Below are 26,388 nucleotides of genomic sequence, written 5' to 3'. Positions count from 1 at the left end.
TCTCGCTAAAGTTCGATGCCATAATCGACTTCAGGCGATCAGAGTGGATGTTGTTTCGTGAAGGGCGCTTACGGTTGAGCTCGTCGGTATCAAGATCAGTTTTCTTCGGTCGACTGAACCGGTGGAATGTTTCCCCGTATTGTTTTTCTCTTCTGTGGAGGTCGCGCCACCCGCGAACCGCGAGAAGAAGCCAAAGCTTAATGGGTCGAATATTAACCGTTACACCATTTCGGACGACGTGGCTAAATCTTAGCTTTTTTACTTGCTTTTCTTCTTAAATGAAGGAGGCAGATACGATCGTAATGACGAGTACTGCAGGCAACAACAATCACTCTCGATGCTCTAGCAACTGATGACTCTCGGGCGGGTGATGTTGATGATTGTGATGACACAGTGTAGGGCAGTTGATTACGGAAAATTGTTTTTACCTTGTTTCTGTCTTTCTATGGTTGGGAAAAATTACTCCACTTCGGCCAGCATAACAAACCCAATGCGCAGCTCAATTTTTAATTCGTCACAACATTTCAATCAAGTGTTCCGGTAATTTTGACCAATTAAGCGCATATTTCAGTTTGTGTTACAATTGCTTTGATGTTGGATGAAGCATGTTATATTGCAACATGCATTTAAATATTTGGGATAATCTTTTATTACTTATGATCACCATAATTTAAGCTGACTTTTTTTTTCTTTGTTTGTTTAATCTTTTAACTAACGCTACATGTTTTTCTTGTATCTTTCCAGCTTTGCCCGTCCGGAGATTGCATTCGCTTCGAGCTATTCACAAACGAAATTATTTGCTGTTCACCGATTCTTTCACACTGACGCGGCTGCTGCTGTAAATAATTACATTTTCAGTTATCATCCTTTCTGTTAGTTGGTGAACGCAAGCAACGCCTACGCCGATTAACGGCGGAGCTATAATCAACGAAAGCAAGGCTTTACTTTAGCGCCGGTACCACCTTCCGGAGAGTACGAGTAATTAAACGCTGCAAAACGTTCAGCTTGCGTCCTGACCGTTCCAGTGTCCCGTCTGTCGCATTTGTTTGTGACGGTGCATTTTAGTGGAAAATTTAATTTCTTTATTGTTTGATACACTTCAATTTGAGTGCTTCGTAACGCAATGGTTCGTGGATAGGATGGTATTATTATTACACTTTTTTTTAGTGATTTTGTACAAAGGTGTTGAAATCAGCGGATGGTAAATTCTATGTTGTGTTGTTTGCATCTTTTGCTGCACTTTTTGTAGTAGAAATTAGGGAAATACAAGCATGCAGTTGAATACGACCGATCGTACACCGATGTGCATGCAGTTTGGTCATGTTCTGCAAATGATTTACAAGGATTCATACACAAAATCGCATCCCATGCAAAACGATTGATCCGTATCCTCCTACCCAGACAGCCGCACTGTGGAGAGAATTTTCTCCACTCGCATAAACGAAGCGAAAAAAAGTGCTCTTCTTTTCTATCGTTAGAAAGTGAAAATTTAACAAGCGAAAATTTTCCATCATTCGTATGCTTATGTTTTCTTTCTACCTTTTGCTGTTTCTAGTGGTGTAAGCTTTGCAGATGCATGAGCCGTAGTGAACGTGAGTGAGAAGTGATAATTGTCGGTAACACAAGAAAACAAGAAAAGAAACGCTGATATCTGGTGCTGGTTGTGTGTTTGTGTGGGTGTGTGTGTAATTTGGTGCTTTGCGAATCTATTGTCGAAGATTGGTGCTTTCTACGCCGGAAGCAGGGGAAGTGGTGGTGAGCAGCATCCGGTGAACGGAAGAAACTTCCGAAAGCAGCGCAGCATCGTTGCACTTTTCACCGAGAGATCGATCTCGTCGTCGTTGTCGTCGTCGTCGCCGTCGGTGGCGTGCAACGAACCGCCAAATTGAGCGATCGGCAATCGATCCTCGGTGTACCCTCCGCCAAATCCACATCCCGTCCCCCCTCCCTTCAGGTGGTGTGCTAGGGAAAACGGTAACCGGGGACGTCATACACGTGAGGCGTCTGCGGCGGATTGCGTGTGTGTGTTTTGCTCCGTGCGCGGGCGGAGTTTAAGCGCTTGAGTGTGGAGAGCCTGAGTGCGGCGCCACCATGAGCACGGAACATCCGGCAGCTAGCGAGCTGCTGGCCAACGCGACAGTCGCCAGCAGCACGGCCAAGGCGAACATTGCTGTGCGCGCGACGGAGGCAGCCCCGGCGGCGGCCCTCGCCATCGATCCTATCATCAACCACGTCGGCGATGGCATTTTTCTGCAAGCCAAGACGGCCCAGATTTTCGCCGGCATCTGCGTCTGGATGGCACTGTTCATCACTTGCCAGCAGGTAGGTTCAGGGACGGGATGGGGGGGAAAAAGTTCATTCGCCAATGGGAAAATTTGACCGTTTTTTTTCCTTTTACCAAAAAATTCATTCAGAATACGAACCACATTTGTTTCTCCCGCTGGTTGCTTGCCACACGATAGATGTGGACAGCAGCCAAGTCTTTCCATTTTGTACGCAATTGGGGCAATTCTGTAGTCTTGACAATTTGCACGTGTATATAGATTTCCTCAAATTTTCCTAGAAAGAAAACTGAGGCGTGTATGGATTTGAGCCCATGACCTTGGTTTTATTGAAAGAGGGCTATCGATTGGAATGCCACAAGTGGAGCGTAAATACACGTAGTACTTTAGATGTAGTACCTTCCAGTCACCAAAAAGGCTTCCAAAATGGTATTAATGCTACAGTTTGTTAAAACTATTATCTTGCCATATTTTTCCAACTGCATATAGACCTCCTAAAGTGTCGAAAATTGTGGTGTGTCTAATTTAACAACACACCAATACAATTTTTTTAATGTCAACTATCTACTTATCTCGCCGAATAAGCTTGCGGCAATGAACCCTACAAAATGTGAATATGTTCCATTCGTCCGTTTTTACAAGAGACAGGGTACTAAACTCTGCTATTTTATTTCTTTTTTTTTTGTTTTTGTGTTTCATTTTGATTCATTCGGTAGACACAAACTCTTCACACAAAAAAAAAATAGACAAACAGTCGTCCGCCAGAATCTAACCGTTGCAAAGGAAGCCGCGCGTGACACGCGGAAATGGCGCAAACTTTGGCGGTATTCGGTTGGAACTAGGGGGAGGGGAGCTTGCTCGCTGGTGGCTCCAGTCACGGACGTGTGAGCACAAATGTCTATGTAATGCGTTGCACCACATTGTTGTTTTCTGTTGTTTCTTGTGTGTGTATTTTTCTATGTTTTTTCTACTGCAACATCAGCAATGTCGGCGAGAATGGTGGGAATGGTAAAAAAATCACAAAATCAACCAACGGATAGAGGAAGCCTGGTGCATTTTTCGTTGGGTATCGATTTGTAATGAACATGATTGCAATTATCCAAATAATCTTGCACTACACGAAATAGCGAGTAAAGTATAGCGTAGCTTTTGATCAGTTTTTTATTATGCATATCGTATACTCAAAAAAACTGTTTATGGATCAAAAAATCAAATAAACTGTTTATTGATTTACTTTTCAATAGATGCAACAAACTGACTGCGAATGAGCTGTCAATGTGGGTTATGATTCTATTTGGGTTGTGGTGTCTAGATTTCAACCACGAGTACCTTAGAAATAAGACAGCTTATAAGCGTCTCGTTGTGTTTGTGTTTTATTACCCCTTCAAGGATAGATTGACCACCTCCTTGGCACCGTAATACACCGACGAATCGAGCCTCTGTCGCCTTTCATTGCGGTCGTCGTATGTCGTTCTCCGGCGTTCGTTCGTCTGGCGTCCTTGAGTGGGCCGCGCGCTGTCGGAGTCAGGTTTTCAACAGCCGTTGGTTGGCTTGCAGGTGGCACCGTCCCAGCTTGCCTCTTTCTCGATGCAGCTCTCATAACGGGATACGTACGAAAACGCAAACCATGGAACATGTTCCTCACTGGCTTCGCTGCCGCTTCTTGATTCAAGACGGAAAGTCCCCTTCGCCCGGTATGGTCCTGCCATGTGGAAAAAATCACGCAACGATGCAGCCCTCCCCTTTTGGCTACATTAATAATGTTCAGGAGCAGCAACCAAAGTACAGGAACAAGTTCCGTCTTGCAGCCACTGGGAGTCACTTACATACATGTACCTAGCGGGGAAAAACCGTGTATCGGGCACTAGTAGAGTTTTTAAAAGTTTAGAGGAAAAGAAATGTGTAGCACACAGGACATCGATGAGGCTAGCGAAGTTGATGGCCTTACGTATGTGTATGGAGCACATTTTCACGTTGCTGCACATTTGTTGTAGGGAATATCATATCGAATAATTTATTGTATCAAGATTCGCTTGATTATATAATCTTTAAAAATAACATTTAAATGCTGTCCTACTTAAAGGTTCTAATTAAAGGTTAAAACATTTGTATGACATAGTTATATTAAATACTGGTAACCTCATGTACCAAAGGAAGAATCTTTCGATTGAACAGATGTGTAAGTCTTTGTAGATGACGTGCAATGTATAGAACCCATACTCCCCCGTTTTTTTAAGAAAAGTGAAGTGCGCTCATATCTTGATAGGCAAGAAGGAGGATGTTTCTGCATGATTTTTCACCAATAAACTTTTGTTTTTTGTATTCAAGAGAAGCATGTTGTGTGCTAACATCTTTCCTACCACCAAAGCTCTGTTTGTTGTTTCGTATTTTCGTTGTGTTGGCGACGTTCAGCAAAACCTAAACTTTGCTCGTTAAGATCAGGAAACTTCATTGAAGGTACTTTTTTTCTCACAGCTATATCAAAGGGGTATAGACTAAGCTAGGCGGTGGAGTCTACATGGAAAACGAACACTCGCACCGACACACATCCTTTGGCAAACGTTGCTCATACAAAAGCATCCTTTGTGGCGTTCTTAGTGATGCTTAGCTACTTCGTCGTCGGTATCGAAAATAGGAAAAGTTTTTAATTTATTTTTTGCCTCCCCGTATCATTGGTTCCGCACCTGAGAAAATGGATAAAAATCTTGTCGTTTCCTCATCCGCCCATGCCCTCCATATTTTGGCTGGAATCCCTCCCTTGAACGCACCCTCGGCAAAGATTGCTATGCGTTTCCTCAGTGGCTGATTTGGAGAGACTAATTAGATTAAATCATCATCATTCAGAAGGTCCCTCCTCCCTCCGCCCCACCTCTTTCCCAATCGGGATGGGTGACCGTTGGAGGCCACTCCAACACGGACGTTGCAAAATGACACGAGTGCGAATCGATTCTCGGCGCATGACGTATATTCGGTATTATGTTTCTTCACCAATTCGTCTTCCGCTGGTGTCCTTGGATTTGCTCGGAGCTGGTTTCTTGCCCCACCGTGGCGTACTTGAGCGGGTTTGGTTTTGAATCTACTTTGTGCACAAGTTCGTTCGAAAAAATGGAGATAACAAAGGAGATTTTGTCTAGTAATTTAATAAAATGCATATATCTAAATTTTCCGAACCTTTAGACACGTAAAAGTTCCTACCGCTTAATATTGGCCAATAAAGTGACCCTGGTTAAAATGTTTCAGACTCCTTATTTTTATAATTTTTCACATTTCTTGCAATTTAAAATCTGCAATGCGAAAAGCAATGGTTGATGAAACCTCAAAGTTTAGTGTTAGGATAATTAACCCTCAAATTATCAGTTCCCTCCTTTTCCCAACCCTCAAATTATCATTTTGTTCAATTATGTATGCTGTAAACTTAGCGTTTTAAATTCAAACAAACTCCTAGGGGTCAGAACATTGATGGCATCGCAGTTGTATTCGTGCTGCATAACCTTGAACCAAAGCATGTACTGGCTTCACGGACTGGCTTTACGATGGCTATCCGCGTGTCTTCGCCTCATGCGCGCTTCTGACCGAGATACTGAAGCCACCAATTCTTCCCCCCCTCCATCAACAATGCAAACATGTTTTTCCTTCATATGGCTCTCCGGCTGATGCTTCTTTTGGTGCCGTGCGTGATTCGGTATGTTTCCTTCCATGTTGTCCGAGATCCAATTCCACGGACCGAGATCGAAATGGGGTGATCCACTCGCGGTGCATACTGCAGATATTTCCCTCCCACAGAAAGGAAACCGCCATGTTTAGTGCGTCAGAAATTATTGTTGCGTCTGGCGGGAAATCGAAGTCGTGTGTTTCATTCACTCGCTGCCATAGAGTGCATAATGTTCGATATCGTCTCGTCCGAATCGTTTGTTCCACCAAGGAAGCCAATCTCCTCACATTCCCTCTTTCCACCCATCAGCGATCACCACTGCTTACCAATAATCGTGTGTCCATTGCAAGCGGCTGCGTCAGGTTGATGCGGGAGGAGAAATACTTACGTCCTTATGTAAACACTTTCCTAATCACTAGGAAAAGATCTCGGACGCACAGACGGACGTGAGCCTAATGGAATGATTTATCAGGCGATATCTTGAGCCAAGTAGCAGCCAGTCATCGTTTATTATCCACTTTTCCTATTGGATAACGAGCATTCATTGGAACACTTCGATGCACGAACGCATCGAAGTATAATTGTGCCACGTTATCAAACTCTCCATACTGGTATGACGGCTCGATTATTTATTTGGCTAAAATTTCATAGCAGTTTTAAGAAGTCCTAATTTATATTAAATCTTTTCTTGCCTTTTTGCATGTTATGTTATCGTTTGCTTCGAAAGATCTTTAATTTAATAGACACAAAATAGTACGATCACATGAGATGTTTTTTAATTCATCGTCGTCATATAATCGAATGCAGTTTCAAATGAGAAACACGAATTTTACGTGGTTACTAATTCAAAGCTTTCTCAAAACCGCACATCACACGCGTTTCATGGAGAGAGGTAATTACACGCCATACGAACAACATGCAAATGAGAAAATGTCTTTCAAACGCTAATTGATTATGGAAACAAAAAATTGATTGAGCAACCCATCGCGGGGGAGCGGTTTCGGAAGGTTATCTAGTTTTGATGAGTCCGTATCGGCAAATGGCAAAATGATTTAGTTTGTGCTTTCTGATGCTCTCCTCCGGTCAGTAGTAACGCAAGGTTAAACGTAACAGCATCAAGCCTTGATGAGTGTTTTACAATCGCAAACTCATAATAAAACAGCAAACAACCCCGAAAGTCCATCGTATATGGCCTTCGAATGGGCACCGAACTGTCGGTGTGGTTTCGGAACTTTTACGATGAATTTATTGCAAATCGCATCGTGCAACGTCTTGTGCTTACCGTTAGTTTAGCTGGTAATTTCTCAGCTACAAAATTGTTGATGGTTTTTGAACCTATGAGCGTTAAGGTAAATGATTATAGCGTTAATTTAAGGTGCTTATTTCTTTAATTTTTTCCCCCGAAAACAAAACGAAAAACTTACATCAACTTATTTACGTTGGATTGCATCAAAAAGGCCACTCTACTCTGCTGCTTGCAGTTTTTGTTTTTCATCGACTTTCATTTTCGTTGTTATGTTTTTATTTGAACTTGATCACATATTACTCGATTACTGAGTGTGTATGAATGGAATGTCAAGGACTTTGCATCGGCAAATACGTTCCAAATAGACTTTTATTAATGCGTAAGTCGTCTTATTCATTTTTGAAACACATTCGGTGCCAAGAATACGGGCTAGAAGATCGTTGCCGAAGGGACCAATTAAAAGCGTAAACCAAAAGAGCGGAATCGAAGGAATTCATTAATTTCCTATTCATGGCCGAGTTTTAGATTGGTGGAAATTTTCATTTCGGGTTTTCCTACGGTTGATTTTGTCAATCCGTTTCGGTTCCGTTACGCTAGTGACCAGCGTATTAGTCAATACTCTACCATACGACTGCTGAGTTGCATCAGATGTAAATTGGGGGAGATTGAGAAACCGTGCAAAAGGAATGGAAACGACATAAGAAGTGCAGTTTGGTTTTTCTGATTCCAATGTCCGGTCAAATCTATTTATATTTATTTAGAAATAAAGATACATCCTGCGAAAGGAAGTGCTCCACCGGAAAGGCGAGTCGCATGCACCATAATGTGAATGTGAAAGGATTTGTGCGAAGATGCAACGGAATCCGGTTTGCGAGCTTGTGTATTCCGGGGCGTCCGTTCGGGAAAAATGAACATCGAATGGGCAATGTAAGCGCCGAATGATTGGTGTTGGTGCTGTTGAGCGAACGCAAAATGTTTATGTATTTTCTATGCTGACAATATGTAAATTCGGTACCCGCTGTCGCATTGCATTGTGACCGAAGACTCTCGGTGTATTTTCTTTAACAAAGACAAACATTTCCAGCCAAACGGATGATGGTGCATTGGCTTTTGGCAGTGCACATGATAGGTGCAGTGCGGTTCAAACTGCAGCTGCTGGTTGACAGAAGCCAACAATGCATCATACTTTATGTTTTGGGGTTTTATTCATATGTTGCATCGCATGCAAATGAAAGGCATGGAATAAAAAGAGCGAAAGTCGTAGAATTTAACGATGTAACCAAATAGTGAGTAATATTTTCAAAACATAGGAGCTCTTTTAGGGATACCACATTTAAACATTTTATTAATCTTTATGCTTCACTATAGCTGTAAGAGCTAGTTAATTAGAAGCAGTTTACAATATAACATTGTAAAACTTTTTACAAGTAGACAGAGGAATACGCTTGCACCAACACTCTTTTGTTATTTACTATCTACTTTCCTACAACTTGTTCACTGCATAAAGTGCACCGGGTAAGGAAAAACCGAACACCCACAAACCGAAAGTGAGTGCATCGTTTTGCAATCATAAATCATCTGAATAGCGGTGATTAAGTGACAGGGTTTGGCATGTCCTTTTTGTTGGCATCGTATGCTCTCCATTCCTTCGGTGCATACTATCCATTGTCCATCGTTATCATCGACATTAGATGCAGGCGTTGTGCTTTTAAAACGGTGTGGGTTCCTTGTGGGTGTCTTTTGTCGCTGTGTAGACAATATTGTACCGAAGAAATAGAAGTTCTTGAAGCATCTTTTCCCATCGTGCCATGGATATGGCGAAATGATTAATTCGTTTTCTCCGTGATGTCTGGACTGGATCGCCAAGAGTTTTAAAATATGTTCCAAGGCGTGTCTTAAGACCGTAAGACCGTTGCGAAATACTAAATTTCTTTATCTTTTATTTAGATTTTTTTTCTTTCATTTTGTTCATAGTAATCTTGTGCTATATTTTGAATTAACACGTTAAGCCCTACGCGCAAATTGTACTACTTCCCGTTCTGCCAGCGATTCGTAGAAACGCCGGCCTACCCAACGGGCTCTGTCGGCCCGAGCAGACCGACGCCGGCTTACGGGGAAGAACACTGTCGGCCCCACGGGGCCGACGTAGGGCTTAACGTGTTAATCAAATTCTGTATCATAGTCTGAATTTAAAAAAAGTGTATGTTATTAAATTATGTTTTGTTTCGTAATTTAGCATTGACCCATTTGTTTGGTTGTCCTCAGTGTTTTTAACAGTTTGAAATTTGAGGTTTTACACAATGTACAAGATCAAACGAACATCATACATTTAGAACAGGTTGAATACTTGCTTACATGTTCAGTGTTCATGGCGATAAGGTTAACTCATTCACTGGAAGGTGTGGGAAATATGTTAAAAGAAGCCATTTTTCTCAGCCTTACATTCATTCTTTGTGGATGCCATTTGGCGGTCTCAGTGCGTCTTCCACTTTCCTTGGGAAGATGATCACAAAGGTTGCTTCAGGGTTAATAGAACTAGTTGCTTTTAAGTTGTTAGCTAGTTTTACCTTGAAAAGGTTGAAGATTTTGCGTTTTACATGCAGAATTACGAGAACAAAAGCAAATGAGATATTGATTGCATTTATTGAAGTACTAGCTTGACTCCCCGGCGTTGCTCGGTGAAGAAGATGTTGAGAAAAGAGTGGTTTTACACTTTACTTGAAAGCTCGATTTAATTTAATAGTAACAATAACGGCATATTTAAATTCTTTGATTTTTCATCAATTTCCCCGTGATGTATAAACCTTGTTGTAGCTATATATACTATAGTAGATACACCTTCACATTTGTTTACATCCTTGTTTTGTTTGTGTTAGTAAAACTGAGTTTAAATTGTAAAATTTGGATGGTTTTATTGAAAAATAGTGATCAAACAAACCTTCAATAACATCTGCAGTGCTTAAACTATGTGTGTGAATAGTTTCAGCTGTGACAGTTCAATATTTTTCGAGTTTTTAGTGTACATAGAACTCCATAAAAAAAAGCTAAAATATGTAGTAGATCAATATAAATTTTTATTACCTTCAAATATACAGTTATTCTAAAATTTCCTTTAATTTAGATTCATTATCTATCGCTTCCCGTAATATTTCCTAAAGCATGAAGGTAAATAGATTGTTACAGGCACTTCGTATTTCGCATCTTATTTATACAACGCTACAACTTTGTATGTGATAAACGAGACATATTAATGGCATGAAGTACACATGATGGAGCAAGTTCCAGTGTCAGTTTTCTCCCTTGCCTTAAACTAGATCCAATCTAGGCTTGTGGAGCGGTTTCTTCTTCCGTGTCATGTTTTGAAGACATGAAGACTTGACTTTATTTTTAGCAACGATAAAGCCCGACCCCAGGTCCAATTGACTGGAGATGGGCGAAGAGGGGGACCTTACTGGGTTGCCAGAGAAGTGAGCAGTAAGCTTTTTCACGATTTCGCGTTTCGAAAGGCTCCGCGCGCATCATCGGGAAACTCGAAACTCGATCACCTCAGCATCACTTCTCCTTCTCGAGCACACAAAGCAACTTCCCTTGCGGGAGGGTGATTTCATCTGCAGAAAACCGGTTCGAACGGAAAGACTGTCTTCCTGCCAACTGCGCTGCTTGCTCGTGCGAAAGCACGATCAGCGGTTATTGCTTTTTCTTGCTCCGTTCACCCGAGCTACCCAAGGGGGCTTATTTTCAGTAGAGAAGATCAACTTCATGCGAAACGGTTAATGCTCACCATTTAAATGGGAAAAGATCGTTTTCAAATTGGTTGCTGTATCGTTTTCAACAATTGTTTGGTAAAAGTAAAAGCTGCAGGTCTAAGGGAAGGAAAAAGTAATAATGTTCCTCGCAACCACTCGTGGAGTACGGGTCTTTGCTGCCAGCGAAAAGCAAACACCCTTTCCATTGCCGCCCCGGGTTGAATGCAAATGAATGAGGAATGCAAAACCACCAAACAAATCAGGCATAACCAATAGAATCGTTTCCCTCTTCTTCAAGCATCAATGGCGCGGTTCCGTAGTCCCTGGTGCTCACGTAACCGGAAAGCGATTTTCGTGTGTCGATTGTTTCTGCAAAACACACCGAAAATGAAAAACAAAATCAGGAAAGCATGTTTTAACGATTGAAAATGTAGGTGCGCATCTGTTTATGCTCTGTAACAAGCTGGGTGTATCCGTCTGCAAGAAGCTATGTTTTCTTTGAATGTTAATTCTCCTCTTCCCCATCTCTGATGAGCCGTATCACTTTGCATTGGTTTGTGTTGTTTTCGTTGGCACAGCGAGAAAAACGAAGAGAAAACTACCTGTTGATTCTTTCACCGTGGCCATCCCCAAAACCTTCCTTCGCAAGCTTGTTTCTTTGCTGGATTTTTGTTTTTCGATGTTCCCCAGCATAAATACAGCGTTCACCTGCTGTGCACTGAGCGAACCGATTGCTCTGAAATGAAGTTGAACGAGTGCCGACGGTACTAAAAGAAGAACGATTTATGGTGACGAGCAGTAAGTGGGCTTTCAAGATGTGATGCTTCAATTTGTACCCTTTTCTCTCGCTAGGATAGTGGAGTACTTTTTGCTTTTGGTCCGACGATGTTTCTTCTGCTACGATAATGAGGTACGGCTTTGTGTAAGTGATTTTTTCAAATGTGCTTCCTCAAACACACTTCATTTCGCTCGATGACATTTGCAGTGCTGTCTCTCGATTGGCCTGGCGGTCGTTTATTATTGCAAGGCGACACGTGCACAACGTAACGTCTTGTAAGTTCGTGCGTTTGTGCGTATCAAGTGCGGGGCAGAAAGTAACCTTGTACGAGCATGTTCTCTTCCTACCTCCGACTGTGCCTTTATATCGTCTTTTGGGTGAATCACTAGCATTGTTGACCGCTGCGTTGCGAAGTGGTTTCTGCATACAGTCGGTAATAACGCCACGGACGTAAGACGACACGTCCATAGTGATTGTGCACGTTACTTCACGTTAACATCGATTGGTGTGTGAGGTTGACAAACCACTAGGAAAGCCCCAGGGACTACATTAACATCAATGTCATATGGGATGAGAAGAAAAGATTGAAATATTTGTGGTTAGAGGAAAACTGAGAGCTCCGTGTTTGTATTTTTATATGTTTTATTATTTTGGCAAGTAAATCGTTGATTTAAATACGATATCACCTTCAAAATGTGGTCGTGAAGAAGTTGAGCTTTTTGTACATGAGCAATCAAAAATCAAAAGTTTCTAAACTTTTTTTTTATGAAAAACGCCACATAAAAGTAACCTCTAATTCATTTTCCCTCTCTATGAAAATTGCAACATCTACTGAGCCTACGAAAAACGGTAGACCTTGGAGGAACCCAATCGTTGCGCAAGACGAAGAAAAAGAAAAAAAATTTACTTATTTTCTATGGCGATATCTTGTGTTACCAGCAGACCCGATGAAGGTTCGTTATTTAGTTGTCTGCTTGACACAGTTGTGACATTTGCTGTCGAGCTGATCAATTCCGCTGCTGTTTGCCCCGACATTTTGCCAGGTTGCCTGGCGATACTGTTGCGATAAATCAGCGTTATGTCCGGTTGTGAGGTGCTAAGAAACGTCGATGGGAAATAAGTATCTGAGGCAGATGATTCACCTACTGACAAACGTTCAAATCACCACACGGTTATTAGAGTATCGGAAGGTGTATGGGTGTGCAATTCCACCAGCAGCGAAAGGGGCTGGTAGGTTCACGCCGGTGGCACAGTATGTAACAAGCGTATCAGCAGCGAACGATTTGATCTAGCGTGATTACGTTGCCATTTTTGCGCCATCAGTTGCCGGGAAGGTGTGTCGGCAGAGTGCGTAGGTGAAGGTGAAAACAATTATGTTCATCATTACATGGTGTAGCGGGCACACAAATTACAACAATTCACCAGGAACTGGTTCTAGCACTGGTGGGGCCCCCGTCGTTGGGCCGTTTCGTCGAGAATCGATACAAAGAACTGCGACACTATACCACTACCAAACACACATTCACATGGCAGAGGACAAAAGTGTGTGCCGGTGTCGGTCGGCACCTTTTCCCTCGCCGGCCTGCTCATCAAGCTGTCATTCATCTCCGTCATAAAACGACAACCGCAGCGGCGGATATGATGTGTGATGAAAAGGCTTTTCCGATTTCCCATTTGCTCTATTTCCGGCCGCTGCGCTTCGTGACAGGCGAAATGCGAGAACCGGCCAACTCCCGGCCGTTTTCTCGCGCTACGCAAACACGTCCTCTCCTCTGGTCTCTAGTGTGCGGAGATCACATTGGTTGGTCGCTCCTCTAAGCAACAAATTGCGTTATAATTTGAATTTAAAGACAACTGCAGCCCGGTCCGGACACCACACTTTGTATCGGTGACGGTAGCTAACGGTTCTGTGGCTTTACCACCGTCTTGGGTTGTGGTTTTAATTTCCCTGCAAAACACAGCTTTGGGCAACGGCTTTGCCAATAACAGACCGTTTCTTGTGCATGATAGAAAGTGCTTTCAGGGGTTTGGATAATGTCGTGTTTTTCTTTGCAACAAACTGGTAGCCCAACTTTTGACTTATAGCCGCAGTAAACAGGGATTAATTTCTTCTTCATTCGAGTTTTACTTCACGTGCTCATCATTATCAGCAGACGGTTGACTGTTTAGCAGTTGTTTGGCAGATTGCATGTGCCGTGTTTTGCTAGCAGAAGCAGGGAATTGAGGTACATCGGTGTAAGGAAATACACAAATATCCTATTGGCACGGAACGGAGATTATACGACATCTATGAAAACGTTCAACGCACCTTCAATGCGTCAAAAAACACGAAGGTTACCCAGGGGATGGGTGGATTTTGGTGTGGCCAACAAGAAGGAAGCTAAAAATTGTAAAAATAAAACTTACAAGCTAAAAATATTCTTCTTGCTGCCATCATAATTAACATGAGTTGCTAGATATGATGATAAATTTAATCAGTAATCAGGAACATTGTGGGTTGCTAAATAGTTTTCTTATGATTGTGGTAAAAATTTAATTTAATAATAATTTTATTGTATCGTATTCAAATAGTGTGAGATGATCGTTAGACGTTTCCTCTTTTATTTTAGTTGGTAATTTATAAACATTAGAACTGCCTGTGTCCGTAGATCAGTCAATGTCACGAAAAATTAGGGAGTGTTGAAAAAGAATCACTCACTTTCTGCTTTTTTCCCGCATTGCAAGCAAACCATATAAAAGGTGTGTGGCGCAAGGAGTGTCAGTGTCAATCAATAATATCGATTTTTGAGAGCACTCACCCTTTGAATTTATTATTACCTTTTATGCTACCAGCTAGCGGATTTGACTTGTGGATGGATAGTTAGAAATTTAAAATTTCTTTCTAATCCGGAATTAATTAGGGTTTTCAAATGCTGTTTCCAATTATAATTGACTTTTTGAAGGGTAATTGTAAGTAACTTGGAGAAAATCGTGACTAATTTATTCTAATTCTCCCTCAACATCATTGCATATTGATAACCGTACCGTTAATGGATGTTCGCTTTTCAAAGAAGTACTCCCCCCACAGGACATGCTTAGAAAAACCTCCCAGTTTGTATCCCGCCTAATCGAAAATTAGATCCACCTAGCCCTGGGTCAGATTTTGAGACTGCCGATTGGAAGTGCCTTTTTCCGTATGAAAATCGTGGGAAAGTGGGGATGAAATACCGCCTCAGGCCGGTATTGAATTATGAATGAATTATCGGGGTCGGCCCTGGCAGGGTGAGGGTTCCGGTCGGTGGAACTATTGCCGTGAGCATGTTATTAATACGGAAGCACCAAACAACGAACGCACGCACAACCTCGCGCTGAACGTCATAAATCGATCGTGTCAGGTGTGCGACGTTCGTGTGCGGCACTCCTTTGGATGCTTCTATTTTGACGATTTTGTTACAAACCACCGCTAGCCAATGTAATCCACACGACATTCGTTAGGTTGTGTTCAAATGTTTCTTAAGGCGTCCATACTTTACATATGACCGATCATGTGTGACGCGTGAAGATGGCTCGCCGCTATTATCGCCAACCGCGAAGTGGGACGGAGAAAGGAGCGCAAGTTACAAAACTTCACAGTCAGCAGGCGCACGTTTGCATAAAACACGAGCGTGGCACTTCACTGACAAGCTTCACTACACCGTCACTTGACTTCCGCCTAATCCTTGCGAACGTTTTCCAAAAAGCTAGGTTTCCCCGGACTCACTTTTCTTCCACTTTGTGTCGATCAGCTCCAGGTCCAGGTGGTGGACCAGTTTTTCACGTAACTGACCAGCCCACCGTGAGGTAATGGTAAGCGTGGAGTCCTTTCACTTTATGACACTAAACATTGGCGCGTGTGACCAAACGGCCTCGATCCGCCAGTGCGTTATGTCGACCTGACACCCTCCCAGGTAGGAGTTTTCCGCTCGAACCGGTAATCATGAGTGTGTGTCCTCTGACGTTTTTCACGCTCCGTGGCGGCGCTTGCAGATGCGAAAGCATTCGTTATCCTGGGCGGAAATTAAATTTGGTGAAATGCACTCCGAATGACGACATTGGAAAAACAACCGCTATTTTACGATTCCTCAATACTTAATGACTGATGCACGAATATCTTTAGTAATGTTATCATAGATTTAATTTTTTATTTTTTTTAGTAGTCTACTTTTTAATTTACTCTTTTTAACTTTTTTGTAGTATTCGTTTTGAACAAAAATAATGTCAAATTAAGTATCTAAAGTTATGCAGAGATAAATAAACGACCTTCTACACTTTGATTAGAAACCGATAGCCTTGGTAAAGAAGCAAAACAGTACGTGTTTATATCTGTTCGAAGTTTATTTGCCCGAGTTTACTTAAGTTCACCGTCGGATTACAGCAACGACCTACCTATCGCGAGGTGAAAGAAGCTTTTCTTCTATTTCCAGCCCGCAGATCGAAGTCGTACCACGCTCTAGATCCGTTGCTTCATTGGCATTGCTATGGCTTCGGCATTAGCTGCACAGTCATAAGTGATTGGGAAAATAGTTGGACTCGTTGCGTTTCTGTCGAAGGAAGATTTAAATAAAAAATAGAAAGTATGAAGTCGTCAGATTTGCGACAAAAATCGATAAGTAGTAGGTCGTTAGTATTCGCAGAATCGCTAAGTTCACTCTCGAGAAAGAAAGTATGAATTTGTTTTCCGTTTGCCCTGAACTAAAAATACTACGCTCTGAGTGAGGGAGGAATATGGAATGTGTCGGAGCGCGTCCGGGGTTCTATTTTCCTGATTTCTTATTCAATCAAAGTGTTCATAATTTGCATTATGTGCATAACAAAAAAACAGTTCAAACATTATCTTACCCATTTACTGGAAACGAAAATATTCTTGTTTTCCACCACTTTTCAATCTTCTATACGGGGTAGCGTGCTCAATCTCACCACCTCAAATGTGCCATGTTCCCGCAGGCCTTATCAATGTCGATACAATGATTGCCGCAAAGTTGTTTCGACATATTCGTCGACGTTGTCTATCAGGCGTGTGACGTGGCGTCTGTTTCCTTTACAGCACGCTATCGCGCAATGGTGGAAGTAAATCGAAACAGTTGATGACAATCTCGTTTGTGCTTTATCACTTTTGGAAAATTTACCACGTTAAAGAAATGGCGAAACAATCGGCTAAAAACGTTGTATTGGCCATAACTAGAGGGTGAAATAATGTAAAAAAGAAATAGTATTTCTTTTTTTTTTTGGTAAACAAATATGTAAATATGTTTTAATTTCTAGATTGCATTTTAAAGGAAATTCATCGTATATAGTAGCTTATTTTCTTACGACTGAGTTTCTTTATTTCATGAAAAATCTCCCTCGGCATACAGATTGTCAAGAATATCATTTGTGAAATATTTGTTAAGCAGGCTCATAGACCACTCAGCTCTGCACTACTCGAATCAGTTAGCTCGGTGGAATGGAAGTTATAAAATGGAATATCAGCCGCATTCATGTATACGAGCATATTCATAGGCCCTGCTTTCAATCTCTTGTGTTGTAGAAAAGATGCAGTTTTTCCCCATTCAAGGAAAGAGGGGTTTTGAATTGTCAATTAGCTCCACCTGTGCACCGAGTCCTGTCTGAACAACGCACTTCATGCAATGATTCATATGTTACTTTTTCACATTCGTCGCACAAAACGAATGAGAGAAAAGCCTTTAGATAGCTCACGGTATAACTAAGTGGTTTCTTTAGTAGATGGTTGCATCTGGTAAGTGATGGAAATGTTTTGCTGTGTTTATTCTACCGTGAAGTTGGGTGTAAAGTTGGCGTTTAGCAGTTCAAGTACCACATTTCTCATAGCAAGACCATATAGAAAATTCATCTTCGCCCTTATCTAAGAACGTGAGGTCGAGAAACTAGTAATTGTACTGCATATGGTGGCAGCCTTGTGTCTAGTTAAACCCGGATATATTATATGTTGTTTTAGTACTTAGCACGACTAGCAAATGCTATTTCACCGGAAGCTAAAGATGTATTTTTCAACTCTCTAGTTCATGCTTGTCATCATAAATCTCTAAGCTTTTGTAATGTTTTAGAATGAAAGTCTCAGCAATTTCCAGTTACACTACTTTGGGGATTGTTAAAGAAAGTTGTATGTGGAGGAAAACGGGTAATCTGCTCGCGGCTATCATTGATTTTTGCAGGTGAGAATTGGGAACGTTTTCAATGTTTGTTTTCCTAAAATTACACAACAAACATTAGCTACCCTGGATGGGTGCCTAAAATTTTCCATTTCTTGGGTGCACCAACGCTTCGCCCATTTATTGAGGATTAAAGGTCGTACGTGCCGTTAATCCATCTCGATTTCAACCGTTTTGGGCTTTTATTTTCTGGCAAGAACTTTTCACACACAAACGGGAAAATGCTTTTACCGCGGCGGTAGCTGTTAGCCCGGCGGGTGGCTTTTAAAATGGTGGCAACGTGAATCGCGTGTGCAGTTTATGTAAACTGCTTCATGCAAGGCAAACAAAATCGAATGAGAAAACTCGGTCCCTCTTTCCCTTGCTCACGGGGGTTTTCTTTTGGTGAACATTACTACGATAAATACACGCCAAGTGTTTGCTGTGCGGGTCTGATAAATGTGGCCATTATCGAAATGTAAGACGAGTGCATGAATTTATCGATGTGCTGTACTTGTTTTCTTTCGATTCTTTTCTACTAAATAACATACCAAAAGCATACATTTAAATTGTAGTTGTACATAGTTTTAAACCTAGCTTTGCTTTGGTGTGTTCCATAGCATATTTCATACTCCGGCCGTAGTCGGATTACTTAATCGCTACCCTTCCTTTCCGAGCAGATGTATATTTGATTGAAAAACTTCTAACACCACACCCCCTACCGTGTGCCGCATTTGAGAAATGCATTTTGGGTTCGTTTGTTTATTTTTCTTTTGGGAGCACAACGATGGAGAACGCGCTCTGGTGGTTGCCGAAATGGCAGATTTTTCCGGCTTCCTTTTGACTTGACGGTTGATCGATTTTGTGGTATGAGGTTTTGCTTCCTGTCACTACACAGTCCCCCACCCGCTGCTGCTATTTTAGCCACAGTAAACAACAATGTTTGTGAAAGATGTGTTAGTTTCCGTCGTTCCACCACTGCCCACTCCACTGCACCGCCTCGCGGGAAGCCGGTGTGTTTGATACCAAAACCAAAAAACAGACCAATATTTTCTTTCGAAGGGCTAGCAAAATCCGTTCAAAATTTGATGTTGGTTTTTGGTATTTCGTATATTCGCCCCCGATTCCAGATGTCTTCTGTATTTTTTTTTCCAACAGCTAAATGTTGCCTACGATTGGTGTCTGAAACATATGTTCAATGTGCAATTTATGTTGTGGAGCATTTCCGAAAATTATTTTTCAGAATATTAAAGAGTTCTCTTTACGTTTTTTGTGTTGTAACAGATACAAAATAATGTTTCTTGAATTACTCCTTATATTTTATCGATGTTCATAGCATAAAAAACACTACATCCAAAAAAAGTAACATAAGACATAGGCATAAAAAAACTACATCCATAAAACACCTCATTATTATAAACATTTCCCTCACTTGAACCATCGATCGGGAGACAAGTAAACCCTCCAATGAGCGCATCCTGCGAAAGCTTTTATTACCAAAGACATGCTTTAAATGTCGTTTGAAGCCCGGTTTGAACTCAAAAAGTAGGAGACGGTCTATCCCGACGTCGATGTTGTTGATGTGATTTTCCTTTCGGTCGATGATGAAACAGGGTATTATCTCGTATTTGCTCCTGTGTCGCTTTTCTTTTGTCGGATGGATGCCTGATGACAACATCATCTTCGCGAGCAGAAGGCATCATAGCGCCTTGCCAACCGAACCACCAAACCGAAAGGTCATAGTTTTCCCGGCGAGACACCCCCGGGGAGAAAAACAAAATTGGTGACTGTAAAGTTATTTTAAAGCCATCAAAAATCACCCACGTAAAAAAACGGGGGCCGAACGAAGATGACTGGAAAATTATTCCATTATATCTTCTGTTGTGAATGGGCTGGCTTCCATTTGTTTTTTTGTGCGTGTTCACGAGCCTCCATTACGACCAGCGGAGGCAAGCCCCAAGTACACGCCTTGCAAAAAATGGTTCGTTTTCCTACCGTTTTCGTCCGATCTTTAACCGGCACCACTCTCTGGGCTACGTCGTCAACGGGTACCAAATGATGACACTACACTTGCAATACTCTCTTTTTTTCTTCATTTGTAAATATTTACTTCGTGTTTTATCTCTTGTGGAACGCCTTTTCCTTTCGGTTGGATATATTCATGTTTCACTTTCAGTGTGATGAATATTTTATAAAGCCCTAGTGCAGTAGATCCCCATCCGCACTGGCGTCATCAGAAATAAAGGCCCGTTCGTGAAATCGAGCCGAACGCAATGGGTAAGAAGGAAATGCAGGCCATTCGTAAGTGACCACTGGGCAGGAGGAGGGTGGTGGTGGGAGTGAAGGGAAAGGTAAAGTCGGGCACGATTTAGTGTAAACTACCCATGGGAATAAGGGTGAGAAACATTCCGCCCGAAACGAACTGTGCGGACCGGTATATTTTCTGTTGTGTTTCGCATCGATTTTCCACATTGTTTCATCTGTCTTCAACGGTTGTAAACGGAAGATGGCCTAAATTCATTTCTCGAACTATTTTGAAGGAAAGATTTTCTTTTATTTGAAAAAAAATTACCTGATCCGATTTCGCTGAGTTAATGAAATCATGCAAGGAAAACTTACTTAAAATTTAAAAAAATCTAACTTTGATTGATTTTTTAAAAATTTTTAAGTGATATTGTAAAATAATTAAATAAAATATGTTTCAATAAATGAACTTGTTCTGGAAGTGCTGTTTTACATTAACGATTGTACTAATTGTGTATCCTTTTGCGTTCTATTTATTCTTCGTAGATCTACCAACACCTTCGATGGTACACGAACCCACAGGAGCAGCGATGGATTGTCCGAATACTATTCATCGTGCCGATCTACGCCACCTACTCTTGGGTCAGCTTACTGTTCTTCAACTCCGAAAGCGTCTACGTGTACTTTTTCACCGTGCGTGACTGCTACGAGGGTATGATTGTCCTTCTCCTTTCCGGATGCCAAGTGGCAACGTTTAACGTTTTGCTCTTCTGTCCCGGCAGCGTTCGTCATCTACAATTTCCTGTCGCTGTGCTACGAATACTTGGGCGGCGAGGGCAACATTATGTCGGAGATCCGCGGCAAGCCGATCAAATCGTCCTGCCTGTACGGGACGTGCTGCCTGGCGGGCAAAACCTACACGATCGGGTTCCTGCGGTTCTGCAAGCAAGCGACACTGCAGTTCTGCCTGGTCAAGCCACTGATGGCGTTCATTATCATCTTCCTGCAGGCGTTCAACCACTACCACGATGGTGACTGGAGGTAGGAATGGAGGCCGCGTGTGGGTTACGCGGGCGAACGTTGGGCCTAAATTGAATTTCGTCCTTGACTGACGCGTACTGTCAGTACCAAGATCTTTGTGTCCGTTGATGTGATTTTGATGTTGTCATGCAAAGCCGTAGAATGGAATTCAACAATCTGCGCTCACTGCAAATTGGTTTTACGCAATTTGAGAAACGTTCAATTAAATACTCCGGACGCTTAGAATAATCAATTCTTAAATAAGAAAACGCTTTCTGTTCCGTAACATTGCCCCTTGTGTGTTACACGAACTAAGGAACAACTCGTTATCCGAATAAGAATACCAGTTGCATTTTCGCAGAACGTACCTTGGTTATTGATCCAAAGTTTGCATGCAATCCTTGAAATACAAATCAATCCCAGTATGTATTCCGATAGAGTGCAAAACTGGGTCAACAAAAACATCGTAAGAATGACGACATTGCTTATGTAACGCAATATTATTGTTCAAACCATTGTACCTAAGTTTAGTTGGATAACAGAGGAACTAAGCTGCTTCAAGTGTACAAACAGATGTATGCCAGTGAATTTTATCTCACTTTTTTTTCAACTAACCATAAGGTTCATGGTACAAAATTATGACCTGGCTCGAGCTGTAATTCGGAAGGCATTCGTCAACAAAATCTATGTTTAAAAAGGGGGAGAACGTTTCAACGTGTCTTTGGATTTGCGAAAGCTCCAGTTCTCAAAACTCAATCAAAACCAACAAAGAACTGCTGCTTATGATTGATCACCAAAGAGTGCTCCAGTAACGACAAGCTTAAAGAAAGTTCGTGGGTTTCTTCTGCTGACTGCCTTTACTCTGTTACTATAAATAAAACAACCGTATGATGAAACATTTCTGTTATTCACAGTCACATTGTATTTTTTGTTTTGTTTCGTTTTCGGAACAGTGCCGACGGAGGTTACATTTACATCACCGTCATCTATAATATCTCGGTTTCACTCGCCCTGTATGGACTGTATCTGTTCTATTTCGCCACCCGGGACCTGCTGACGCCGTTCGATCCGGTACTGAAGTTCTGCACCGTCAAATCCGTTATTTTCCTGTCCTTCTGGCAAGGTAAGTCTTCCCGTGGGTAATTATCCGGGTCCGCATTGGTGGAAGCTTATGACTTATGTTGTGGCCGTACTGTTCTAGGTGTTGGACTGGCAATTCTGGAAAAGGCTGAAGTCATCTCGCCGATCGTTGATGCCGGTGGTTCAACCACATCCGCTGGTACGGTGTCGGCTGGCTATCAGAACTTCTTCATCTGCATCGAAATGTTGTTTGCGGCCATCGCGCTGCGGTATGCATTCCCGTACCAGGTGAGTTCGACTGGCGTTTGCACACGGTGAGTGTGCCACTCTTAAATCTCAATCGCACTCATTTTATTCTTCCCTTTCCGAAAAGGTGTACGCCCAAAGCTGCATGACTGATGCCCACGGTCGATCCGTTACGATGCAATCCATTTCGAGCAGTTTAAAGGTAAAGCATACCGTAATCGTAAAATGCGAAACATTGCAAATAAATATGTATATTGAGACTCATGATCGTGCTTTCCCTACCCATACAGGAAACGATGAACCCTAAGGATATTATGACGGACGCGATACACAATTTCCATCCGCAGTATCAACAGTACACTCAGTACAGCTCAGGTACGTCCGCCTTCCGCTAAGAGCTATGTTACTTTCTTGCCTACTTTCTTTTCTACTCCAATTTCTTACATATTACTTGTTCGCTGGTTCTTTGATGCACGATCGTTGTTCGCTTGTTTTTTAATTTATTATGATTTCATAATATTTTGCTTGTTTGTTGTTAAATCTCTTATTTATTCCCTCTTTTTTCCTGCACCAGAAAGTTGTGCTGACTCCTTTGCGTACACTTACTGTTCTGGTATTTTGTTTTGTTATTTACAACTTGTTTGCATGGACAGCGGTTTTTCTCATATTATGCACAACATTTGATAAGTGTATCTTTTTTTACTGCTTGGTGATTTCCCCTTTTATTTTAGAACGTTTGTTTAATATATCTCCTTTGTACTGTAATGTGGTTGTATATGACTCTAGACGTAATTGCTCCATAAGATGAACCAAACTGTGCATTTATCATCGATACACTCACGTGCGAAGGTAGTTTATCGCTCGAGATTAGCAAACGATCATAGCCCTCGCCACGGAAAAGGAGCAATGAATTTCGTTGAAGGAACGTTCTGTTTGTTTCTTTTTTTTTCTATCCATTCTTAACTTTCTTTGGATGCGCGTGCAACCCTTACCGACCTACTGCTACCAACGGCGCAGATTGTCCATCTCCGATCGACCGGAAGCGCGGCGAGTCAAAGCTTTTCCAGGCACCGCAGTACCTTAAAAGCTACTACCAGCTCCGCGAAGAAGAACTGCACGTCCTGCCGAATGGCGAACCGTACACGGGCAATCTTTTCTAAATCAATTGATGCCCGTGTATTTTCCGCCCCTCCTTAAAATCTTTCCCACCGCACTGAGTTTGGCTTTTCTGCAAGCTTTCTCACGGCCAATGGTCATTGTAAGGAAAGCTACGATGATACAGGTTTCCTTATTTTTTGTTTTTATTCGAAACGATCAGTTTCAATACACTAATGCAATGCACCTTTGCCAACGCAGTAAAAGAGTGTTTGAACACCCGTGTGTAAACGCAAATGGTAGAGGAAAATCACTTCTTAGTTTTTGGTTTCTTAACAGTTAATAAATGGAACGTATGTTTACTTTTTCGTCGTGTGATATAAAAAAGAACTACTACCTACGGAAATAAGTAATGATTTCACTGTTTCTCGTTTTTTTTCGTTCGTGTTTGTGACTTTTGTTTAATTTCCTTCTTTCCAATTTTCAGAAGTTGTTTCGCAGATGCCTTACGAGCGACTTTGAATGTCGTCCTCTGTGTTGTGGATGGAAACATAATCCACTCTTTTTTTTAACCCCGTTTAGTAAGTAACAATGAGAACCTAGTTATATCTTATCCGCGAAGGGAAACACACATACAAAAAATAGAAAAGCAAAATCAGCAAACAGCGAAACGAAAAAACTATAAAATTGTAAAAACCTTACCTCTTTGAAGCCTAAATCGAAACTTTAGTAACAAGCAACCGCGAGCTAGAATCGCTTTAGAGAGCTTCTAAAGGTAATGAAACGTTTTATTATACAATAACTATTATTTTAAGTTTCTACGAAAGGTTGATTACACCATCAGCAAACGCGTTCCGTGTCGTGATTCCCCATTATTAGGGCCAGAGTCAGAGATTTGTGTTTGAAATATCCGTTGAAATTATACACATTCTAATAACTGAGTATTTTTATATGCAACCGTACATCATTCAAAACGTTCCTTTTTACCTTGTGACTTCTTCAGAACGCTAAATCAACACTCGGACAAGAAATTCGTAATTATTTTATGAATCGATATTTTAAATTTCGCTTTTAATCCCTTGACCCATGTACCCTTTTTTTCGTATGCTCCCTTTGTCCTGGAGATGAATTTGCCACAGAAATAAAAAATGAAGTTCACTTAAGGGCCACAAAAAAGGAGATATATTCATAAGTGAGATCGTTTGGTATCGTACCTTTGTTTTGTCTTTAGGACGTATTACATCGTGACCTTAGGCGTTCTTATGTAGCAAACTGATATAGGGTTTACCCCCACGGCGTTATGATTGACTTCGTTTACTGCAAGCATGACGGTACGTTTCTAAAACGACTCCAGCATGAGAGTATCTATTTACGATCACCATCTTTCTTTGAAGATTGCTTAAAATTTCAAAATGAATGTTTTGTTATTCAATCTAATGTTTGTATATTTTATAAAATTGTATTTCTTGTTTTTGTACCGCAATTTTATCTGTAAATACTAAATGTTCAGCGTTGAAACTATGTTTGAAAGCTACCGGTTCCTTTCTGAAGTGACTGTCTGTCTTTTTTATGCGCCTCTTGTGTGTATCTTAAGTTCACGTATCGTACGCTTGCCGTAGGCGAATGTCCATCCTTTTGCTCCTAAATCCTAGCTACCTTTTTATGAGCGAACGAGTATCGATTACATGCGCCTGCGTAAGTGGTAAACACCGGGAGGTAACGTTTCTTTGCAAACGGCAGCAAATGGTTCGAAACGTTGAGATGCGAAAGGAATGTGATTTTTGGACGTAGGAATACTTATTTTTAAAAGCGATTGCAGCTGCGAAAAGTAAATTTATCCGTGAGGAAGAGGAGGAGGAGCGTTTGTCTTATGAATCTTGACAGCCAGTCTGCCAGGAAGATGGAAGAAGAAAAGAACGATATTTAAAGGAAATAAGGACAAAACAGTACAGTAAACAGGACAGAAAGCAACGCAACGCTATAATAAAACGTATTTTTCTTGTATATCTCCTATTGTTGATAAGTAAGTCGAGGCCGTTTATGCATCATTTAGGATTACTCGTAATATGAAAGAAAGTAGTAGTAGTGTTGTGGATGTTGATAAGGTCGAAGAAGGAATCAACGCTGTTTTGGAAAACATGATAGGACACTCCGGCGAGCATGACGGTACAGCAGGTAATATTTGGTAAGTATTTGCATTTCCGCAGCGCATGTGGATTATCCTTTTATCGTTCTTTCGTGTTCCGTATCTATGTATCTCGTCATCCCCACTATCCCCTGTTGGCATGTTGTTTCCCTAGCGATGTTTGTTGCCTTACGCCTGCGCTGTGTCTTGCGTCATATCTTCGCCACCACCAGCGGTCACTCGTACGCCACTAAATGGTATGCGAAATAATTTTAAATTCTTTTAAAAGCTTGTTAAACCACAACATGTAAATCATAATCACAGTATTTTTACATTATAGCCGCTGAAAAATGAGAATTTTTCTTGATACGTTGTTTTTTGCCTTGCTTTTCTTGTAGGTGGTAAGAATCCTCGGGGCATTCGCGTATCCTCGTACGATCCGGACGATCCGAGCAATCAACTGACGGGGCACGGGCAGCAAGGTGGTCATGGTATGGGTAGTGGAGCAACCACGGGCTCGTACAATGGCAACGGGGCTGGCGGTCACGGAGGAAGCTATATAGCTCCACCCACATTGGGCAGCCAGCGGAAATTCATGCCCGGGGCGAGCGTTGTACCACAGAAGGTTTCCACCATCAGCCAGAACTACAATGAGAAAACGATGCTTCTTTCCAGTGACGACGAGTATCAGTAAACAAACACACACA

The 26,388-nt window shown here is 41.7% G+C and overlaps 1 protein-coding gene across 3 annotated transcripts; it reads left to right on the top strand.

Annotated features, from left to right (window-relative positions):
• Positions 1-1,559: 1,559 nt before the first annotated feature.
• On the top strand, positions 1,560-26,375 carry LOC131283111 (transmembrane protein 184B). Of its 3 annotated transcripts, none has more exons than XM_058312680.1 (8): positions 1,560-2,322; positions 20,662-20,827; positions 20,898-21,156; positions 22,089-22,258; positions 22,337-22,503; positions 22,589-22,663; positions 22,752-22,836; positions 26,080-26,375. In XM_058312680.1, exons 1-8 carry the CDS (start codon positions 2,092-2,094, stop codon positions 26,373-26,375), a joined length of 1,449 nt encoding a protein of 482 aa, XP_058168663.1. In that variant the 5' UTR covers positions 1,560-2,091. The 3 variants fall into 3 exon arrangements, with proteins under 3 accessions (XP_058168663.1, XP_058168665.1, XP_058168664.1); XM_058312682.1 differs by lacking the exon at positions 26,080-26,375 and adding an exon at positions 24,047-24,989; XM_058312681.1 differs by lacking the exon at positions 26,080-26,375 and adding an exon at positions 24,044-24,989.
• Positions 26,376-26,388: the final 13 nt, after the last annotated feature.

This window comes from Anopheles ziemanni, chromosome 2 (genome assembly GCF_943734765.1).
Source record: "Anopheles ziemanni chromosome 2, idAnoZiCoDA_A2_x.2, whole genome shotgun sequence".
Classification (NCBI taxonomy): Eukaryota; Metazoa; Arthropoda; class Insecta; order Diptera; family Culicidae; genus Anopheles; species Anopheles ziemanni.
The sequence above is the reverse complement of the archived record's forward strand: the minus strand, read 5'-3'. Positions and strand labels throughout refer to the sequence as shown.